Source organism: Mirounga leonina, unplaced genomic scaffold (assembly GCF_011800145.1).
Source record: "Mirounga leonina isolate KUSES-001 unplaced genomic scaffold, KU_Mleo_1.0 Mir_93, whole genome shotgun sequence".
NCBI classification, from domain to species: domain Eukaryota; kingdom Metazoa; phylum Chordata; class Mammalia; order Carnivora; family Phocidae; genus Mirounga; species Mirounga leonina.
The window spans coordinates 49,124,489-49,146,341 of NW_023270854.1; the positions used below are offsets into that span (position 1 = coordinate 49,124,489).

Sequence of the window (21,853 nt, forward strand, 5' to 3'; positions counted from 1 at the left end):
ATGAAACTAGAATTACCCAGATAACCAAATCTCACCAAGAGAGTACTCCAAAGAAAACCACAGATTGGTATCCCTCATTTACAGCCTACTGATTTTTTTTTTTTTAAAGATTTTATTTATTTATTTGAGAGAGAGCACATGAGAGGGGGGAGGGTCAGAGGGAGAAGCAGACTCCCTGCTGAGCAGGGAGCCCGATGTGGGACTTGATCCAGGGACTCCAGGATCATGACCTGAGCCGAAGGCAGTCGCCTAACCAACTGAGCCACCCAGGCGCCCCAGCCTACTGATTTTTTACAAAGATGCAAAAGCAATTTTTAACAAGTGGTGCTTGGAGTAATTAGATATTCATAGACCAAGATATGAACCTCAAGTCTCACATTTTATGTAAAAATTAACTCAAGATGGGTCATATATTTAAAGGTGAACATAAAAACAAAACTTTTAGGAAAACAATAAGTGAAAAATCCTTGAGACTTACAGCTTGGTGAAAAGTTCTTAGACATGACACCACAAACATCCACATAAGGAAAATAATTCAACAAATTGGACTTCATCAGAATTAACAGTATTTATTCTGTGAAAGACCATGATAAGAAGATGAAATGACAAGATATAGATTGGAAAAAAAAATTTGCAAACTACGTATCTCACAAAGGAATCTATTTAGACTATTTAAAGAACTCTAAAGCTCGACAGTAAATAAACAAATAATCCCATTTGAAAATTGGCAGAAGACAGAGTGGATAAAAAGCACATGAAAAGATGCTCAACATCATTAACCATGAGGGAAATGCAAATAAAACCACTATGAGATATCATTTTATAATCATTAGAGCAAGTAGAATAAAAAATAGCACAGTACCAAAACTGGCAAGAATATAGGGAAACTGGTTCCCTCATACATTATAGACGGGAATGTAAAATTGTACAGCCAATCTGGAAAGTATTTTGGCAGTTTCCTAAAATACTAAACATGCAACTACCAGGCGACCCAGCAATTGCACTATTGGGCATTTATCCCAGAAAAAATGAAAACTTATATCCTCAAAAAACCTGTATACTACTGTTCATAGTAGCCTTATTTGTAATAGCCAAAAACTAGAAATAATCAAAATGTCCTACCATAAGTGAATGGTTGAACCAACTTTGATATATCTATACATTGGAGTACTAGGCAGCAACAAAAAGGCATGAACTATTGGTAAAACACAACTTGGATGGATCTCATGGGCGTTATATTGAGTGTAAAAAGCCGGTCCCAAAAGGTCCATACTGTATGATTCCATTAATATAACATTCTCAAAAAATGACAAAATTATACAGATGGAGGCCGGGGATATGGCTGGTGGGAGAAGGGTGATGTGTGCAGCTGTAAGTAGTGGCTGGCTGGAAGGAGTTGGTTGTGCTGATAAAACAGTTCTGTATCTTGACTGGTGGTGATGGTTACGTGAATCTGTACAGGAGCTGAAATAACAGAACTACACACACTTTAAACCCCTCCATTTTGTTACTGTACTGTTGTTACATAAAATGTATCTGTTAGGGGAAACTGAGTGGAAGAGTACATGAAACCTCTTAGTACTATCTTTGCAACCTCCTGAAATGTGTAATTATTTCAAAATTTAAAAATGAAAAAAAAGTTAGATGATAAAATCTTAGAATTGGGAAGACCTTGGATGATCTCCGCAAATTTTACTAAATCTAACAGCATTTTACTTAAAACATGAGCTTTGCTTGATGATGGGAAAGTCCAGAAAAACGCAGTAAAAGGAGGTTTTCCCAGTGTGGAATCTTAAAGATAAAAATGAAGCATCAAAAGCAAAATGTGCTAGAAGTGGTAACTCAGAAACAATATAAATTTTTAAGTTGTGAGGGTTGGGTATTTTTTTTCTTTAACTCTCCCCTCTCATGTGGTTTCATGTTCTAAAATAAGTATTTCCTTCATTACTTTTTAATATGCATTGGTAGGTAGATACATAGAACATTTTAAAAAGGTAAGTTGTTGTTGAGACAGGAAGAGGATTAAGGGAGACACACGGAGACTAATGAACTTACTGCACACACTAGCATTTGGTACCATTTGAGCTCTACACCATTTAGTTATCAAATGTGTAAGTATTATCTTTCATATTTATATCTTTAGGATTGTAAATCAACCAAAATATTGGTAATATAATGTAATCTGGTCATCTTAAACTAATAAAGCAGCTCTCTGATAAGATTTGTAAGGTTGTTTTTTATATTCATGGATTTAAAAATCTGAAAAATTTACATATCTGGTTTGAATAGGGGGATTCTATCTTCTTATAAGGCTAGCTAATTCTATTCTTAGAAAGTTGTCGTTAGCAGGTACTTTCTGATTTTGAAACAAAAAAATCCATTTTAAGTCTTTGTGTGTTTTATTCTTAAAGTACACAGTATTCCTCTAAATAAATGAAGAGTTTAATTTGCAATGGTCACTTGTATCCTCATGTTTTCAGGGGAATCAAAGAAGAAACCTAGAATCTACAGTGTCTCAGATTGAGAAGGAGAAAATGTTGCTACAGCATAGAATTAATGAGTACCAGAGAAAAGCAGAACAGGAAAATGAGAAGAGGAGGAATGTAGAAAATGAAGGTGAATTGTTACAATTTTTGAAAAGCACTGGAATTTCTAACACTGTCCTTGAGGGTCTTTGTCGTGAGGTTGTCTTAAACTTAGGGCCTGTGATTCATTTTTGAAGCCACAGCCCTAAGGCACCGCTGAGCTAATTACCCATGTCCCAAGATAAATGTCTAGCATATTGAAGTCAGTAGAAATCACACTAGAGAAGTGATTTTCATCCTTGCATGCATCTTGGAGTCTCTCGGGAAGCTTTAAAGACTCCTGATGCCTAAGCTCCGGCAATTCTAATCTAATTGATCTAGACATGTGGCCTGGGCCTTGGTATTGTTCATAAGCTCTCTAGGCACTTCTGTCTAACAAGCAGCCATTTGAGAACTATTAACTAAAATTTCATGTGTTTTCATGTTAGTGTTAGAAATACATTTAAAATAGTTTTCTATACCCTTTGATCCAGTGATTTCATTTCTAGGAATTTATTTTATGTATGCACTTGTGCACATGCACACTGATACATAAACAAGATATTTATAGCATTATGTCTAAGATGTATCTTTAAGTGAAAAAAACAGTACAGATTGTTTAAAACGAGTGCTTATCTAGACATGCTTAAATATGTGTGTGTGTGTATAGAAGTGCATGTGAAAACTTATTAATGTTTGTGTTTTTATGTTTTAGGGTATAGATATAGACACTGTCTTAGGAAGAATATGTAAGAATTAAGTAGTAGTTGTTTCTTGGGGAGGAGAGGTAGAGGGACTGAGACCAGGGAGGGAGGAAGGCATATTCTACACCACAGACCCATTTGGTACCTTTTGAATTTTGACCCATTTTTTCAGATATTGAACTTTTCAAAGATTTGTGCTATTCAAAAAAATAAATAATACTAATAAAACTGGGTTTATAATGTTTCACTAATGGATTGACCTCATTAAGGGAATATAAAAATCTGAAATAACACTGGAAACAAATCTGTTACATTCTCTACTGTTGAATTTAAATATAAGTACTTCCATGATGAAATTTGACTTTGGGAGTGGACCTAATATAGCTGACTGTGGCCTAAGACTAAATTTCGTTTTTTTAAAGGGATTTATATGTTTCCTCTTTGATAACTTTCTAATTTCTACATTTTTTTCCCCTTCATTTTCTAGTTTCTACATTAAAGGATCAGTTGGAAGACTTAAAGAAAGTAAGTCAAAATTCACAGCTTGCTAATGAGAAGCTGGCACAATTACAAAAGCAGGTGAGTTTTTGGAATAAGATTTTTTTTATTATAATTAATTAAAATAAGTTGGTATTTTGGTCAAAAACCTATTTTCTTGCTCTCTTTTTTTTTTAATAGCTAGAAGAAGCCAATGACTTACTTAGAACAGAATCAGACACAGCCGTAAGATTAAGGAAGAGTCACACAGAGATGAGTAAGTCAGTTAGTCAGCTAGAGTCCCTAAACAGAGAATTGCAGGAGAGAAATAGAATTTTAGAGAATTCCAAGACACAGACGGACAAGGACTATTACCAGCTGCAAGCTGTATTAGAAGCTGAACGAAGAGACAGAGGTCATGATTCTGAGATGATTGGAGACCTTCAAGGTAATATTTTTTCTTACTGTGGTAAAATATACATAACATAAAATTTACTCTTTTAGCCATTTTTAAGTGTGCAGTTCAGTGGCATAAAGTCCAATCACATTTGTGTGCAACCATCGCTACTATCCATCTTCAGAACCTTTTTATCATCCCAAACTAAAACTCTATACCCATTAAATAATAACTCCCCATTCTCCCTCCTTTCAGCTCCTGGTAACCACCATCCTACTCTATTAATTTTACTGTCTCATAAAAGAGGAGTCATACAATATTTATTCTTTTGTATCTCTGTTTTTTCCCCTTAGCGTAATATCTTCAAGATTCACCCATGTCGTAACATGTATCAGAATTTTCTTCTTTTTTAGATGTGGAGAGAAAAAGGATCCCTCCTGCGCCTCTCCCACCTTTGGTGGGAATGCAAATTGGTGCAGACACTGTGGAAGACAGTGTGGAAGTTCCTCAAAAAATTAAAAATAGAATTACTAGGGGCACCTGGGTGGCTTAGTCTGCTGGGGATTCTCTCTCTCCGGCTCCCTCTGCCCCTTCCTCTCCCTCTCCCCCATGCTTGCTCTCTCTTTCTAAAATAAATCTTAAAAAAAAAAAAAAAAAAAAAAAAAAAAAGAATTATTATATGATCCAATAATTCTACTACTTGGTATTTACCCATAGAATACAAAAACACTAATTTGAAAAAGATATATGTGCCCCTGTGTTTATTGCAACATTTACAATAGCCAAGATACGGAAGTAACCCAAGTGTCCCTCCGTAGATGAATGGATAAAGAGGATGTGGTGTGTGTATATATATACACACACACAATGGAATAATTACTCAGCCATGAAAAAGAATGAGATCTTGGCCATTCGTGACAAGATGAATAGACCTAGAGGGTATAATGCTAATTGAAATAAGTCGGTCAGAGAAAGACAAATACCATATGATTTCACTCATATGTGGAATTTAAGAAACAAAAGAAGAAACGAAAAAGAGACAGACAAAAAATTGGCACTTAAATACAGAGAACAAACTGGTCGTTGCCAGGGGGAGGTAAGTGACATAGGTGAAGGAGATAAAGAGCACACTTACCAATGAGCACAGTAATGTATAGAATTGTAGAATCATTATATTATATACTGGAAACTATTATAACACTGTAATTATACTTCAGTTTAAAAAATTAAAATTTAAAGAGAAAGAAGAATTTTTCTTCCTTTTTAAGGATGAATAATATTCCACTGTGTGCATACCACATTTTGTTTTTCAATGGAAGATAGTTTTTAAAAGTTAATTTTAATGTGGCTAGAAACATTTACCATACTAATCATTTCTAAGTGTAAAGTAATATATATATATATATATATTTTTTTTTTTTTTAAGATTTTATTTATTTGACAGAGAGAGACACAGCGAGAGAGGGAACACAAGCAGGGGGAGTGGGAGAGGGAGAAGCAGGCTTCCCGCTGAGCGGGGAGCCCGATGCAGTGCTCGATCCCAGGACCCTGAGATCATGAGCTGAGCCGAAGGCAGACGCTTAACGACTGAGCCACCCAGGCGCCCCTCTAAGTGTAAAGTAATATATTTTTGATGATATTCTCAAAGAAAATGATCTTGGGCGCCTGGGTGGCTCAGTCCGTTAAGCATCTGACTCTTAATTTTGGCGCAGGTCATGATCTCAGGGTCATGAGATCGAGCCCTGCATTGGGCCCTGCGCTGGGTCTGGAGCCTGCTTGAGATTCTGTCTCTCCCTCTCCCTGTAACCTTTCCCCTCACATGCACTCTCTCTCAAAAAAAAAAAGAAAGTGACCTTGGTGAAACTGGAAGTGGTTTCTTTCTCTTTCAGGATAATGCTTGCTTTTCTATCACATTGTAAGTTCTTCACTCTGACAGGCACCCCTCTGAGGTCGGTAATATGGTATTTCCAATTTTATGGCTGGATTACTGAGAATTTTAAAACGTGCCTAATTCACAAGAGTCTTACTCAAAGTGGGACTAATCCAGAGAGAAGATTATCACTATTGAAACCTGGGAATTCCTTTTGCATCGTTGGCAGAAATAGAAACTCAATTACAGAAATAGAATCCCATTACGAGTAAAGGATTAGGTTCTTGGGAAGGTTAGGACTACAGATATCAGCAGTCTTTATGAATCTAAAAGGAAAAAGATTGAATGTAACTAATAGTAAAGGAACAATTTTGGTAATGGTAATGTAATCAATTTATTGTTTTCAAAAAGATGCCTGCCTCTACCAACTTCTCACATATTTTTCTGTTCCTATTAGCAACAGCATTCATACTACCTAATCAAAACATATGCAGGGAAGTTGCCAGAACTCTCAGGGGAAGATTGGGGGAGGGGTAGTCCTTTTAACCTTAGTCACAGGATGGGAACATAGTTTGGGGTCTCATGGGGCTTGATGATTAGCTATAATTCTGTGGAGAGAGGTTAGGGTCAGTTTCTGTGACTATGGAAACGGAAATTAGGATCTCCCGTTGGTTTTTAGCTGAGTGTTGTGCAGTCTTATTTCTCAGGGACTAGGCTTAAAATAGATCTGAATATAACCAAGAAAGTAACCTCATTATATGTATTAAAAAAGCTTCATACTTGACTTCCTTAAATTGCTTCTCTAGGCTTTTTTTTTTAAAGATTTATTTATTTATTTGAGAAAGAGACAGAGTGCAGGGGGTGGGGGGTCAGTGGGAGAGAGTGTCCCAAACAGACTCCACGCTTATCACAGAGCCCAAGGCAGGGCTGGATCCCAAGACCCTAAGATCACGACCCCAGTGGAAACCAAGAATCTGACTGCACCACCCAGGTGCCCCTCTAGGCTTTTTTATATACAGCTTATTACCTGTGTGAAAGTCACTTCATCTGCCTTCTGTATCTATAAACCAAGGAAATTAGAATAGGTGACTCTTACATATCATTCCAATTTTAAAATTCTTTAAGTCTGTGATCTGGGTATGACTGAACTTTGAAGTGCTTTTGCTTTCAAGGAAGAGACCATCATCCGTATGTTCATCAGAAATGATTTTAACTGAATCTAATTTTTAGATATTGGTGAAATTAAGGAAAATTTATAGCATGCTTTATTGTTGATGTTTATACTTTTTCAGTGCTCCCTTTACGGCTTGGTTTTTAATTTATTTAAATGTGACTCAAAGCTCATATGCATTTAAAAATGCACACGATTTACATGAGGTTCAATATACATACAAAGATGCATCATGGTAGAAAAAGAACTTAGTTTCTACATTAATTTTTTATGGTTCATAAGGAATTACAGGACCCTCAGGTATAAATTTCTCATAATTTGTGATGCTGGGCTTCTGACAAGGTCATGATTATTTCTTAGTTGAAGGTATTCCATGTATACATAGTGGGCAGAAGCTTCTTTGTATGTATGGAAAATGACTTCTGAAACATAATTAGGTAGTAAATATTTTAGGCGTTGTGGGCCACATATATATCTCTGTTACATATTCTTTTTTACCTTTTACAACCCTTTAAAAATGAAAAAGCATTCTTAGCTTCATGTCTATAGAAAAACAGGCTGAGGCTTGATGCCAACACCTGGACTAGTATTTCAAGAAGGCTGCTGTAACAGACAAAAGCTAGCTTCCAAAAGTCTAGGATGTAGAGGCTTAAACAAAACAAGTGGACAAAAATTGAAATGTCCTGAAGGAATGAAAATTTTAAATGAAATGGTAAGCTCTTCATCTCGTAAGTTAATGATTCTTAGATTGAAATGCAAAAAGATCAATTTTTTAAATTAACCATTTTAAAAAGATTTTAAAACTACCATTTAGTTGATTTCTTCCTTAATTTTGTAATTTGGAAAATTTCAGACATATACCATAGTAGAATATTATAATGACCCCTGTGTACCTAGCATCCAGCTTCAGTAATCATCTAACAGCCAGTCTTGTTTTGTTTATACCCCAGACCTCTGACACTGAATTATTTTGAAGCAAATCTCAGACATTACTTTGTTTAGTTTATAAGTATTTCAGTATCTCTTAAAGATTCTTTAAAAAACATAACCACAATATTATAAAACCTGGAAAAAAGATGACAGTATTGTAACATACCTAGTCAGTGCTCACATTTCTCCAGCAGTCCCATAATCTCTTGCTGTTCTTGTATTTATTTTGTTTGAATTTGGATCCTACCAAGGTCTGCACATTGCATTTCATTAATGTGTCCCTTAGGCTTCTTTTATCTACAGGTTTGCCCTCCCTTTTTTATTCTTTGTAGTTTGTTGTTGCTGTTATTTGAAGAAATTAGTTTTTTTTGTTCTATTGAACATCTGAATTTTGCTGATTCCATCTACTGGTATCAATTACCATGTTGCTCTGTCCCTTCTGGTACTTTAAGCTGGGACTTCTAGAGACTTGATCTATTTCAGGTAGGGCTTTGGCAAGAATACTTGTAAGCAGTATTATTTAGGCACCTGGAGGCAGGTAAAGTCTGGCTGTCTTGTTTTGTGATGTTAGTAGCCATTAATGATTGTTGCTTAGATCCTGTGTCTATTGAAGAGTTTTCAACTGTGATGATCTATTTTTATCATTCCTCATTCATTTGTTACCTGGAATACTGCTATAAAAAATAAGCATTTCTCATCATTTATATAATTACATAGAGGTACAGCTTATAAAAGAAAGGTTAAATACTTGATTCTTTCCTTTTAGCAAAGTATCCTCCATCCTCCAAAGATGACCAGTGACACTTTTTAATATATTTATAAACTCCTGGATTTTAATATATTTGATATGTGTTAGTCCATTGCAGTATTTTTATTGATGCTCATTTGAGGCAAGTGATTGCTTGTTTTTTAACTTTTTATGGATAGAATCATGCAGTAAACACTCTTTTGCGTCTGATTTATTTGATTACCCTTATGTTTATGAGATTTGTCTGTATTGTTGTATAGGCAATAGTTCTTCTTGCTGTGTGGTATTCCGTTTATTATGTATGACCACTGCAGTTTATCATTTATTCTGTGGTAAAACGTGTATACTGTAATTATTTCCATTTGGGGGCTATTATGAATAGCATTTATAGGAATTTTCTTGTACATGTTTTTTGTTAATCATACCTATGCATTTTGTTGGTATGCACTTAGGAGTGGCAGAACCATAGAATATGTTTAGCTTCAGTAAATATATCCCAAGTATAGGCATACTGTGTTTTATTGTACTTTGCTTTTTAACACTTTGATAATACTGCATTTTTTATAAATTGAACATTTACAGCAGCCCTGCACTGAGCAAGACTTTTAGCACTATTTTCCAACAGCATTTGTTCATTTCATGTCTCTGTGTCACATTTTGGTAATTCTTGCAATATTTCAAACTTTTTCATTATTATTATATTTATTTTATAGTGATCTTTGATCAGTGATCTTTGGTGTTACTACTGTAATTGTTTTGGGGTGCCATGAACCACACCCATAAAAGACCACAGACTTAATTGATAAATGTTGTGTATGTTTTGACTGCTCCACCTGTCAGCCTTTCTCCTATCTCTCTCTCTCTCCATGGGCCTCTATTCTTTGAGACACAACAATATTGAAATGAGGCCAGTTAACAATTACCAACAATGACCGCTTAAGTATTCAAGGGAAAGGAGAGTTGCACGTCTCTCACTTTAACTCAAGAACTAGAAATGATTAAGCTCAGTGAGGAAGGCATGTTGAAAGCCATGATAGGCTGAAAGCTAGGCCTCTTGTGCCAAACAGTAAGCCATGTTGTGAATGCAAAGGAAAAGTTCTTGAAGGAAATTAAAAGTGCTACTTCAGTCAACACATGAATGATAAGAAAGCCAAAACAGCCTTATTGCTGATACAGAGAAAGTTTGAGTGGTCTGAATAGAAGATCAAAGGAGCCACAAAAGATCCCTTTAAGCCAAAGCTTAATCCAGAGCAAGCCCTAACTCTCTTCAATTCTGTGAAGGCTGAGAGAGGTGAGGAAGCTGCAGGAGAAAAGTCTGAAGCTAGCAGAGGTTTAAGGATAACATCAAAGTGCAAGGTGAATAGCAAGTGCTGATGGAGAAGCTACAGCAAGTGATCCAGAAGATCTGGCTAAGATCATTACTGAAGGTGACTACACTGAACAGCAGATTTTCAATGTAGATGAAACAGCCTTCTGTTGGAAGAAGATGCCATCTTGGACTTTTCACGATTAACAGAGGAGAAGTCAGTGCCTGACTTCAAAGCTTCAAAGGACAGGCTGGCTCTCCTGTTAGGGACTAATGCAGCTGGTGACTTTAAGTTGAAGCCATATTCATTTAGCATTCTGAAAATCCTCGGGCCCTGAAAAATAATGCTAAATCTACTCTGCCTGTGTTCTAGAAATGGAACAACAAAGCCTAGATGACACCACGTCTGTTTACAAGTAGTTGACTGAGTATTTTAAGCCCACTGCTGAAACCCACTGCTCAGAAAAAAGATGTCTTTCAAAATATTACTGCTCATTGACAATACACCTGGTCACCCAAGAGCTCTGATGGAGATGTACAATGAGCTGAATGTGGTTTTCATGCCTGCTAACTCAATATCCATTCTGTAGCCCATGGATCAAAGGGCAATTTTGTCTTTCAAGTCTTATGATTTAAGAAGTATGTTTCATAAGGCCATAGCTGCCATAGACAGAATTTTCTGATGGATCGGGGGAAGGTCAATTAAAAACCTTCTAGAAGGGAGTCACCATTCTAGATGCCATTAAGAACATTCCTGATTCATGGGAAGAAGTCAAAATATTAACATTACCAGAAATTCAGAAGTTGATTCCAGCTCTCATGGATGACTGAGGGGTTCTAGACGTCAGTGGAGGAAGTCACTGCAGATGTGGTGGAAATAGCAAGAGAACCAGAATTAGAAGTGGAGTCTGAAGATGTGACTGAATTGCTGCAAGCTCCTGATAGAATTTTTACAGATGAAGAGTTTCTTCTTATGGATGAGCAAAGAGAGTGGTTTCTTGAGAGGGAAACTATGCATGGTGAAAATGCTGTGAAGATTGTTGAAATGACAATAACGGATTTAGAATCTTTCATAAACTTGGTTGAGAAAGCAGTGGTAGGGTTTGAGAGGATTGACTCCAGTTTGGAAAGAGGTTCTGTGGGTAAAATCTATCAAACAGCAGCATTCATGCTACAGAGAAGTCGTTTGTGAAAGGAAGAATCAGTCGATGTGGCAAACTTCATTGTTGTCTTATTTTAAGAAATTGCTACAGCCACGCAACCATTAGCAACCACGACCGTGGTCAGTCAGCAGCCAAAACATAGAGGCAAGACCCTCCCCCCAGCAAAAAGACTGACTCACTGGAAGCTCAGATAATGGTTAGTGTTTTTTAGCAATAACAAATTTTAAAATTAGGGTATGTACATTTTTAAGGCATAGTGCTATTGTGCGCTTAATAGGCTATACAGTATAGTGTAGATGTAACTTTTATAGGTACTGGGAAACCAAAAAATTAATTTGATTACTTTATTGAGATATTCCCTTTATTTCTGTGGTCTAGTAGAACTCAAACCGCAATATTTCCAGGGTATACCTGTATATCAAAGTAGCTACCCCAGTTTACATTCACCAGGAGTATATGACAGTTCCAGTTGTTCCACTTTCTCTTTAAGAACAATACTCAGTCCCCATTGAGTTTTGTCAGCATTGATGTTTTAGCCATTCTAATGGGGTGTGATGGTATTTCCTTATGGGTTAATTTGCATTTCCCTGGTGTCTAAGATTGAGCGGTTTTTCATGTTTGTTGGCAGTTTGTGATGTGCTGTTCAAGTCTTTTGCCTCTTTTTTTTTTTTTTTATTAGATAGTTTCCCTTTTTCTTACTGGTTTGTATAACCACTAGGTGTTAGTCGTCTATCAAATAAATGTATCGTAGTTCTTTTCTCCCTCTCTTTGTTTTGTCTTTTAATTTTTAAATGCTGTCTGCTTATGAACAGGAGGTCTCACTGTTGTTATTTTTAATGTAGTCCAGTTTATATTTTTTCCTTTATTGTGGCCTGTTGAATTGTTTGATTAGATCATGAAGGTATTCCCTGTTCAGTTTGGGTTATGATACCTGATATTTTGGTTCTTAATCCTTTCACAATATTTTTATAAAATTTTGTATAGGAGGGTTCTTTGTTTTTGTTTTTATATATTACACAAACATGTTACATTTTCTTAGCATGTTTTTAAAAATAGAATAAAGAAAATAAACTATATTTTAATAAGTCTTTCATAGGCTTATTAGGATTCTATGTAGGATTCAACACCTATATTTTTCTTACTTTTTCTTCTTAGGAGTTGGTTTATATAATCTTATTCTACATGAAAAATTCAGTTTAACCTGAATTTACTATCTTTGTACAGATACTTAAAGCCTATTATTTATTTTAAATACCGAAAGAAGCATTTTTTTTGCTAGCACTTCAACATTTAAACATATTGCCACATTAGCTTTATTTCTGTCCATACAAACACATACATAATTTGTATTTTTTGCTCAGCCATTTGAAAGAAACTAGCAGGTGTTTCTCCTACATGAACATAATTCCAGTATTGTCTGTAAATTTGTGTGTAAATAAATTTGTTTCATTGCTCTCTGGATCCTAGAACTAGTCCAGCAAAGCATTATCAGGTGCCAAAGATGTAATATTCATTTGTTCATTAAAGAACTAATTCAGAAACACTAAAATATGGAGGCAGGTAGAATACATTGAAATCTCTGGCAGGTCCGGCAAGTTAAACACTGAACTTAGAGAAGTACAGAATTTTTCCTGGTCTTTTTGGGTGCTTTATCCATTTCCCTGTTGAATCCTAGGTTGCTTTGAATCACAGAATAAGAAAATAGGTTCTTACTTGCAATATAATTATAATACTAATATTAGATTCTGTGGGACACCTGGGTGGCTCAGTCGGTTAAGCGGCTGCCTTCAGCTCAGGTCATGATCCCAGGGTCCTGGGATCGAGTCCCACATTGGGCTCCTTGCTCAGCAGGGAGCCTGCTTCTCTCTCTCTCTTTCTCCCTCTGCTTGTGCTCTCTCTGTCAAAGAAATAAAATCTTTAAAAAATAAATAGTCTATTTAAAAAATAGATTCTGTGTATTAAATCTGTGTTTGTTAAATATTTATGCATTAAAAACACATAAGGCCTCAAGCATGTTCTAATGAAGAGAGTTACCAAATATATGAGTTGCTACCATTGCATGGCATGAGCCTGAGGTGGTAGGTTAAAACTAAGCTTTGTTAGAGCACTTGAGTTCCTTAAATTTCAGCTTCCTATAAAAACAGAGTATGGCTTCATTAAGTTTAAGAGTAATTAAAGGCTTTTCAGAATGTCTGGCACATAAAGAATACTGAAATACTTGCCTTAATTAACTAAAGGGTCTTACTCTTAATATGCTAGAAAAGAACACTTAATAAAATGACTATATCTGATTTCTGGACCAAGCTCAGGCTCCATCTCTTTGACCATTTGTGAAATGAGGAATATGTACTGGATGATTTCCAATTAGCATTAACATTTTTATTACTGCATATTGTAGTTATTGTATATGTTACCAAGAAAATATCAAATAAATTAATTATAAATAAAAATATTTTGATAATAAAAAATTAATAATACTTCATAATTTAATAAATTCTACCTAATCAGGAAATTTAAAACTTCTTGGCTTTTTTAAAAAGATTTTACCTATTTATTTTAGAGAGGGAGAAAATCTCAAGCAGACTCCGTGCCAAGTGTGGAGCTCGTCTTGGGGCTTGACCCTGAGATCATGATCTGAGCAAAAACCAAGAGTCCAGTGCTTAACCAACTGAGCCACCCAAGCGCCCCTAAAACTTTTTTATCTTAATGATCATGCTGAAAAAGAAAAACAGACTTTTCTTTTGATGACTTTGTTACTTGAACTTCTCACTTCATAGCTCGAATTACATCTTTACAAGAGGAGGTGAAGCATCTCAAACATAATCTTGAAAGAGTGGAAGGAGAAAGAAAAGAAGCTCAAGACCTGCTTAATCACTCAGAAAAGGTAAATGATTTAACGTACCAATTATGAGATATTGTGTACTGGCTATCAAATATTATAATGTATTTTTATAAAATAGCTTTCATTCCTAATGTTTATATACTTGCATTTCTAAAAGTTTTTATGGTTGGTGGTGGTTTTGTGGGGGTGTATGTGTGTCTTATTTAGTGCTTTTTATTGTGTTATTTTTGTTTGTTTTTAACCTTGAAGGGTACCATCTAGATGTTTGATATTATCTGATTATCACAAATTACTTTGGTTTGGAAATATCTTTTCATGTAGAATTTTTCCTCCATGTTTTTGTACTTGGGTAAGATGAAGGTGCTGAACCTTACTAGCCTTATGAAAAAAGAAAACAAAGGATAGGTGTATGATAGACCGTGAATGCTTTTTCCATTTTATTGGTAAAAGTTAGCAAAGTAGAAAAGAGCATATATGTTTGGCCTTTGCATATAGTTCTCTCACTAATCAGAAATGTCATTGGTTATCCTCTGTCCTTACCTTGCTGAGAAAAGGATTAAATAGATAACATGCAGATCTAGCTCTCACATTTTCAATTCCTCCCTGAAATATAGGTTTACTAGATCCTCAGATAAAGGATCAGAAAATGCACCACTTATTTTGTCCTTTGGACAGGTTTTGTGATAATCAGAGCAGTATGTCTAAGCCTGATGTAAATGTGGATGTAGGATGAAAGATGGAAGAATAGAAGATGCACCCAATTAGAAATGGAATACATTTTGACTTGTCCTTTTGTCAAGGCAATGTAAATCTAGGTGTAGATTTAATTTAATCATAATTTAATGTAAACTAATATAGATTTAAATCTAAATTTTTTTAAAGTGGCAGCAAATTTTTTTTTAATGAACCAAAGAATTGTCCTTCATTTCTGATCCTAGCAGTGAGCCCTCTTGAATATAACCACCACCACAACCCTATTGGGGGGGGAGGTGATATTTTGCTTTTAATTGTATGTGCTTATCATGATTTTTAAAGTAAGACATTATAAGTAATATGAAATATACAAGAAAGCATAAAAAATAAAATTATGTCCTAAATAAAAATATTTAAGTAAATATGGTGTCACATTTCAGGTCCATGTGATTCATATATTATCTCTTATAGAATATTAAATAATGTAAGATTTAATCATGTGTCTTTTACATAGTGTATTACATAATTCATTTCCATTTTACAGGAAAAAAATAATTTAGAGATAGATTTAAACTATAAGCTTAAATCATTACAACAACATTTAGAACAAGAGGTAAATGAACATAAAGTAACCAAAGCTTGTTTAACTGACAAACATCAATCTATTGAAGAGGCAAAGTCTGTTGCAATGTGTGGTAAGTGTCAGTTTTAATATTTTCTACATGATTAGTTTTTAAATAATGCCTACCAAAAAAATTTATTTAAAATTTCATTTTATAATAGTATAAATGCTTAAAAATTATAAATTGTGATCTAGTAAAAAGATACTTCTCTTTTTTCCTCTTTTGATACCTTCTTTTTTTGTTTTTTGTTTTTTTTTTTTAAGATTTATTTATTTTAGTGGGGGTGCAAAGGGAGAGAGAATCTCAGGCAGACTTCCCGCTGAGCATGGGGCCTAATCTCACAACCCTGAGACCTTGACCTGAGCCGAAATCAAGAGTTGGGACACCCAACTTGAGCCATCCAGGCACCCCAATACCTTCCATTTTATTAAATTTCACCTTCTATTTCCCTCATTCTGTTATCCTCCATTTCCTATACATGTCAGTGGAATCTCTCTTTGGTCCCAATTTTTTTAGCCCTTTCCTTTATTTTCTTCCTGATCCATTCTGGAACTCATTGTCTTTTAGTTCATCTGCTTTCTTGCTTTGTACCCTCAATTTTCTGATTCCTCTGTATTTCCACTATACTGGGTATGCCTCTAAACACAACCTTAGATCAGACCAACCAACTACTTTCTTCACTTCAAGTAGTTCTTTAGATGGGGCTTAGCCCAGTGCATTAGAGCTTTCAGTTTTTAATACATCACTCACTGTTCTTCTCTCAGAAGGACATTTTTGTTCTCAGACTTCTTTGCCATTCCTTTATCACTCCACTTTTAGGTGAGCTTTTCTCCTATTTCAAAAAGAAATAGGGCGCCTGGGTGGCTCAGTTGGTTAAGCGACTGCCTTCGGCTCAGGTCATGATCCTGGAGTCCCGGGATCGAGTCCCGCATCGGGCTCCCTGCTCGGCAGGGAGTCTGCTTCTCCCTCTGACCCTCCCCCCTCTCATGTGCTCTCTCTGATTCTCTCTCTCTCAAATAAATAAATAAAATCTTTAAAAAAAAAAAAAAGAAAAGAAATAGTGAAAGCATAGGTGTGAACTCCTCAAAGTCTTGTTCTCTTAATCAGCCTGTCCTATTTCTTTACTCATCTTCATTGTCTTTCCTCTCTTCTTAGAAGATACTGATCCTCCTCTTGTTCTGGCTAATATGTGCTAGCTGTACTCAGATCTAGTCTCTTCTTATCTCATCTTCTCTCTTTTTCTCTTCTTTATCCTTAACCTTTCCCCGCCACTGAATCCTTTCTTGTTTGTTTGGTTTTTTTTTTTAAGATTTTATTCATTTATTTGAGATAGAGCGAGAGCGAGTGAGAGAGCTAGAGAGCACGAGCATTGGGGCGGGGTAGACGGGGAGAGGGAGAAGCGGGCTCTCCACTGAGCAGGGAGCCCACCGCGGAACTTGATCTCAGGACTCTGGGATCATGACCTGAGCCAAAGGCAGACGCTTAACTGACTGAGCCACCCAAGTGCCCCTGAATCCTTCCTTGTGAACATGTGCAAGTCTCTTCCATTTAAAAAGAAAAAAAAGGGTGGGCACCTGGGTGGCTCCGTTGCTTTTAAGTGTCTGCCTTGGGCTCAGGTAGTGATCCCAGGGTCCTAGGATTGAGCCCTGCGTCAGGCTCCCTGCTCAGTGGGTAGTCTGCTGCTTCTCTCCTTCTGCCCCTCTCCTGCTTGTGCTCTCTCTTTCTCCTCTCTCAAATAAATAAATAAAATCTTAAAAAAAAAAAAAAGATAAACCCCTGTAGTAATACATGATCCTTACTGCCACTATTTTATTCCATCCCTTTAGAGCCAGACTTTTAGAAAGGAGTTCTCCTTTTTTCACCTTGCACTTCTTTGTAACTGGCTACAATCTGGAAGTGTTACTTGACACTTTAAATTCAGTTCTTTCAAGGGATGCCTGGGTAGCTCAGTCAGTTAAGCATCTGACTGTTGATTTCGGCTCAGGTCATGATCTCAGGGTCATGAGATTCAGCCCCATGTCCCCACGTCTGCTCTGCGCTCAGTGGGGAGTATGCATGAGATTCTCGCCCTCTGCCCCTCCCCCCCACTTGTACACTCTCTCTCTCAAAATAAATAAAATCTTTTAAAAATATAATAAATTCAGTTCATTCAAGGGAAAGCTTATGATTTTATCTGTCAAACCTGCTCTAATCTCTTATTCTCACAATACTAGTTAATGGCTATATAGTTTTTAGGAGCCCAGGCTTGGAATCAAACAAATCTGTTTTGCCTCTTAGCTATACTGTGACTATTAAAAAGATACTAAGTGAACAAATGTATGTAAAGTGCCTGTACATAGAAAGCTTTCAATAAATGGGGGGCTCCTAGGTGACTCAGTTGGTTAAGCATCTGACTAACTCTTGATTTCAGCTTAGGTCATGATCTCAGGGTCCTGGGATCAAGCCCTGCATCGGGCTCTGCACTCAGTGGGGAGTCTGCTTGAGGATTTCTCTCTCTCCCTCTTCCCCTTCCCCTCCCCCCACTTGCACACTCTCTCTCTCAAATAAATAAATAGAAAGTAAGAGAGAAAAGGAAAAAAAAAAGCTTTCAATAAATGGGAAAAATTATTATGGTTAAAGGTGGTGATATTCAACATCCGGAACCCAAGCCGGAAGTCTGGGAATCATTCAGCATTTCTGCTTCCAAATGATATATACAATATATTCCTCTTTTCCTTTTCTCTTTTAGTTCATGGTGATGTCATCACTTTGCTTGATTTATTGCAGTAAACTTTTAATTATTACTATGCCAGGAATTATTCTACTCATCGATCTATTGTTCCCACTTAGGCCAGAGTGATCTTTTTGAAATTTAAATCTTACTGTGCTGGTCATTCTTAAAATCCTTTTGTCTTTTCACTATTTGCAAGATACACGTCAGACTTCTCATGACATAAAGAATCTTTGAGTTAGCACTTAACCTGTCTTTATAGTCTTACTGCTCTGCACTTTCTTATGTGTATCTCATGATGTAGCGATATTAAACTACTTTTATTTCTTTCACATATGTTAATTATTGACTGTCTACCATAGGCCAGGCATACCTGGGAATATATACCACAGAGTAAGACTTACAAGAACCCTACCTCTTAGAGATTATATTCTGATGGTGGAGATAAACAAAAAAAGCAAATAAATGAAAATAGGTATAGATTGTAGTCATTAATATGAAGAAAATATCATGTGATAGTTTCTAAGAATTGCTATGTTAGATGGGGTTCTGAGGAAAGGCCTCTCTAAACTAATACTATTTGAATCAAAATGAACCTCCATTGAAAGAGCAGAGGGAAGTATGTTCCAGGCCGAAGAGGTGATAAGTTCAATACCCTTATTCTAAGAATAGTGGATAGCCATTGTAGTGTTTTGAGCTGTGCTGGAAGGTATAATTTATGTTTTTAAAAGACCACTTCTACTACTGTGTGGAAAATCATTTTGAGAGAGAACAGTTTATTTATTTATTTTTTTAAGATTATTTATTTATTTATTTGACAGAGAAAGACACAGCGAGAGAGGGAACACAAACGGGGGGAGTGGGAGAGGGAGAAGCAGACTCCCTGCCGAGCAGGGAGCCCAATGCGGGACTCGATCCCGGGACTCCAGGATCATGACCTGAGCCGAAGGCAGTCACTTAACCAACTGTGCCACCCAGGCGCCCGAGAGAACAGTTTAAATAGGGAAATCAACTAGAAGGCTCTAATCTATAGGCATTGGTGGGTAGTAGAGCTAGAAAGAAATGGAGATACAGAAGGCAAGAGTTGGTAAGGAATTGGATGGAAAGAGGAAAAAGAAGGAATCAAGAAAGACTCAGGCTTTTTAATTTTTTTTTTTAAGATTTTTATTTATTTATTTGACAGAGAGAGACACAGAGAGAGAGGGAACACAAGCAGAGGGAGAGGGAAAGGGAGAAGCAGGCCTCCCGCCGAGCAGGGAGCCCGATGTGGGGCTCGATCCCAGGACCCTGGGATCATGACCTGAGCCGAAGGCAGACGCTTAACAACTGAGCCACCCAGGCGCCCCTCAGGCTTTTTAATTTTGACAGCTGGACAGATATTAATATGTTTTGACATTGAGATGACTGAGATAGGAGGGATTTGGGAGGGGAGGGAAATAAAATTGTCTGTTTAGATATGTTAACTTTGAAAAGCATATTAGATATGTGGGTGGAGATGTCAAATAGTCAATTGTTATATAAGTCGAGCTAAGAGGAGAGGTATCAATTCAGGAGTCACACACATAGAGCTGTATGCAGAACCTGATGAGATCAGCTAAGGGAAGAATAAAGGCAGAATAGAAAAGGAATCATAAGGAGCCCTTAGGTAGTCGTAACATTTGGAGGTCAGATAGAAGAGGAAAAACCAGCAAAGGACACCAAGAAAGAACAGCGAGAGGGGTCACAGGAATGCCAAAAGAGTGTATGGTATTAGAACTCGAAGAGTATTGAAAAAAATGAGGAAGTTGTTCAATATATTGAATTCTATTAAGGTCAGTAAAGATGAAGACATGAACATTGTGTGTCCTCTGCATTTTACAAGATGGACATCATTGGTTATCATACGAAGCAGTTTCAGCAGAATGCTGGAGATAGAAGAAATGGAAAGTAATAAATGAATAGTAGATGAGGCACTGGAGACAAATGTAGATAGCCCTTTCAGAAGTTCGTCAACAGAGATGGATGGTAGCTGAGAAGGAATATGAGATCAGTAGAGGATATTTTAGGAGGAGAGATAATAAATTAGATTATTATGTTGATGAGAATGATTCAGTTGGGAGCAGGAAATTATTGAGGCAGAGAAGAGATGAAATAATTGAAGAAACAAAGTCCAAAACAGAAGTGGATAGATTTATGTTTGAGTAGAGACAGGAATTAAGAAGTAATGATTATTGGTGTGGCTAAGTTTGTAGGTTTGGGAGGAAAGATGAGGAAGTTCTATTCTGTTGGTTTCTATTTTGTCACCTGGAGGGCAGTCTCTGAGGATGGAAAAGCAGACTCAAGTTTGAGTCATTTGGTCCAACTTACTAGTTGCCAGACCTTGGAAAAGTTAACCTCTCAGAACCTTAGTTATCATATCTCAAAAAAGGAGCCTCACTGTAGACTAGTAAGTTCTGGTAATGATTAAAGTAGGTATTATACTACCATGGAATCTTGTTTATCTGAGATGCATAAATCAGAATTCCTATCAGCCTTAAGTCCACTGTTCTGGAACAGTGCAAGGTATAGATTAATAATCACAGCCTTATTTTTCTGCTTTTATCTGAACTACCCCCATTTTTCTTATTAGTTCACTTTTTTCCCAGCTATATTTTCACCTTCTGGTCTGAAAATGGCACTGAATAATCTCATATCATTGGGCATGGGCTGGATTTAGAAGATTTTATTACTTTATTATATTTTATAACTACCTTCATTTAGAGATCCTACTATACAAATAATTCAGATAACCTTAGGACTTCTATAGTGAATAGCTCTATTAGAATCCCAGGATAAAAACAGTAGGGATTTTTGGCACCAATTTGTCTTATACACCAATTTGTCTTATACATTTGAAAATGAAGTATGTATGTTTGTAACTCTTTTTTTTTCCCCCACAGAAATGGAAAAAAAGCTGAAGGAAGAGAGAGAAGCTCGAGAGAAGGCTGAAAATAGAGTTGTTCAGATTGAGAAACAGTGTTCAATGCTAGATGTTGATCTGAAACAATCTCAGCAGAAGCTCGAGCATTTGACTGAAAATAAAGAAAGGATGGAGGATGAAGTAAGAAAAATAGTACTGGTTTTGTTCATCTTATAAAAGAAACAATCATAAGTTATGACTGAAAAGTCATTATCTGTAATTTAAACAACATAGAGGAGATTTGAATAAAATAACCTGTATGTATATGTTCACTGCTGTAAGGCCACCACTATACCCTTACCTCCTAGGATTTTCATCCACAGATAGTTAGTGAACATTCACACCGTAGGTTCTATGCTATTTTGCACTATGACAGTACAACTCTGTAGAAGTGTTATAGATCCTCCCCTGAAGAATCTATCTGCTTTTTTTTTTTAAGATTTTATTTATTTATTCTGAGAGAGAGTACGCACATGAGAGAGAGCACAAGCAAAGGGAGAGGGAGAAGCAGACTCTCCGCTGAGCAGGAAGCCCAAAGCAGGACTCACTTCCAGGACCCCAGGATCATAACCTGAGCCGAAGGCAGACGCTTACCCAACTGAGCCACCCAGGCACCCATGACCATCTGCTTTTTTAAAAAACAAAAACAACCTTTATTGTAAAGTTACCCAGTAATCCCAAAGAGGAGCAATTGCTCTTAGATTTCAAGAAAAATGT

At 36.4% G+C, this 21,853-nt stretch overlaps 1 protein-coding gene across 5 annotated transcripts in view; it reads left to right on the top strand.

The window, feature by feature from the left end:
- The window catches only part of ROCK1 (Rho associated coiled-coil containing protein kinase 1), a 152,550-nt gene that overhangs the window by 90,812 nt on the left and 39,885 nt on the right, over positions 1-21,853 (top strand). For all 5 annotated transcript variants that reach the window (XM_034995979.1, XM_034995980.1, XM_034995981.1 and 2 more), the window contains 6 exons: positions 2,481-2,616; positions 3,756-3,847; positions 3,947-4,193; positions 14,108-14,214; positions 15,410-15,560; positions 21,117-21,277. In XM_034995979.1, coding sequence (XP_034851870.1) covers positions 2,481-2,616; positions 3,756-3,847; positions 3,947-4,193; positions 14,108-14,214; positions 15,410-15,560; positions 21,117-21,277 — 894 coding nt within the window. The remainder of the gene's footprint in view (positions 1-2,480; positions 2,617-3,755; positions 3,848-3,946; positions 4,194-14,107; positions 14,215-15,409; positions 15,561-21,116; positions 21,278-21,853) is intronic.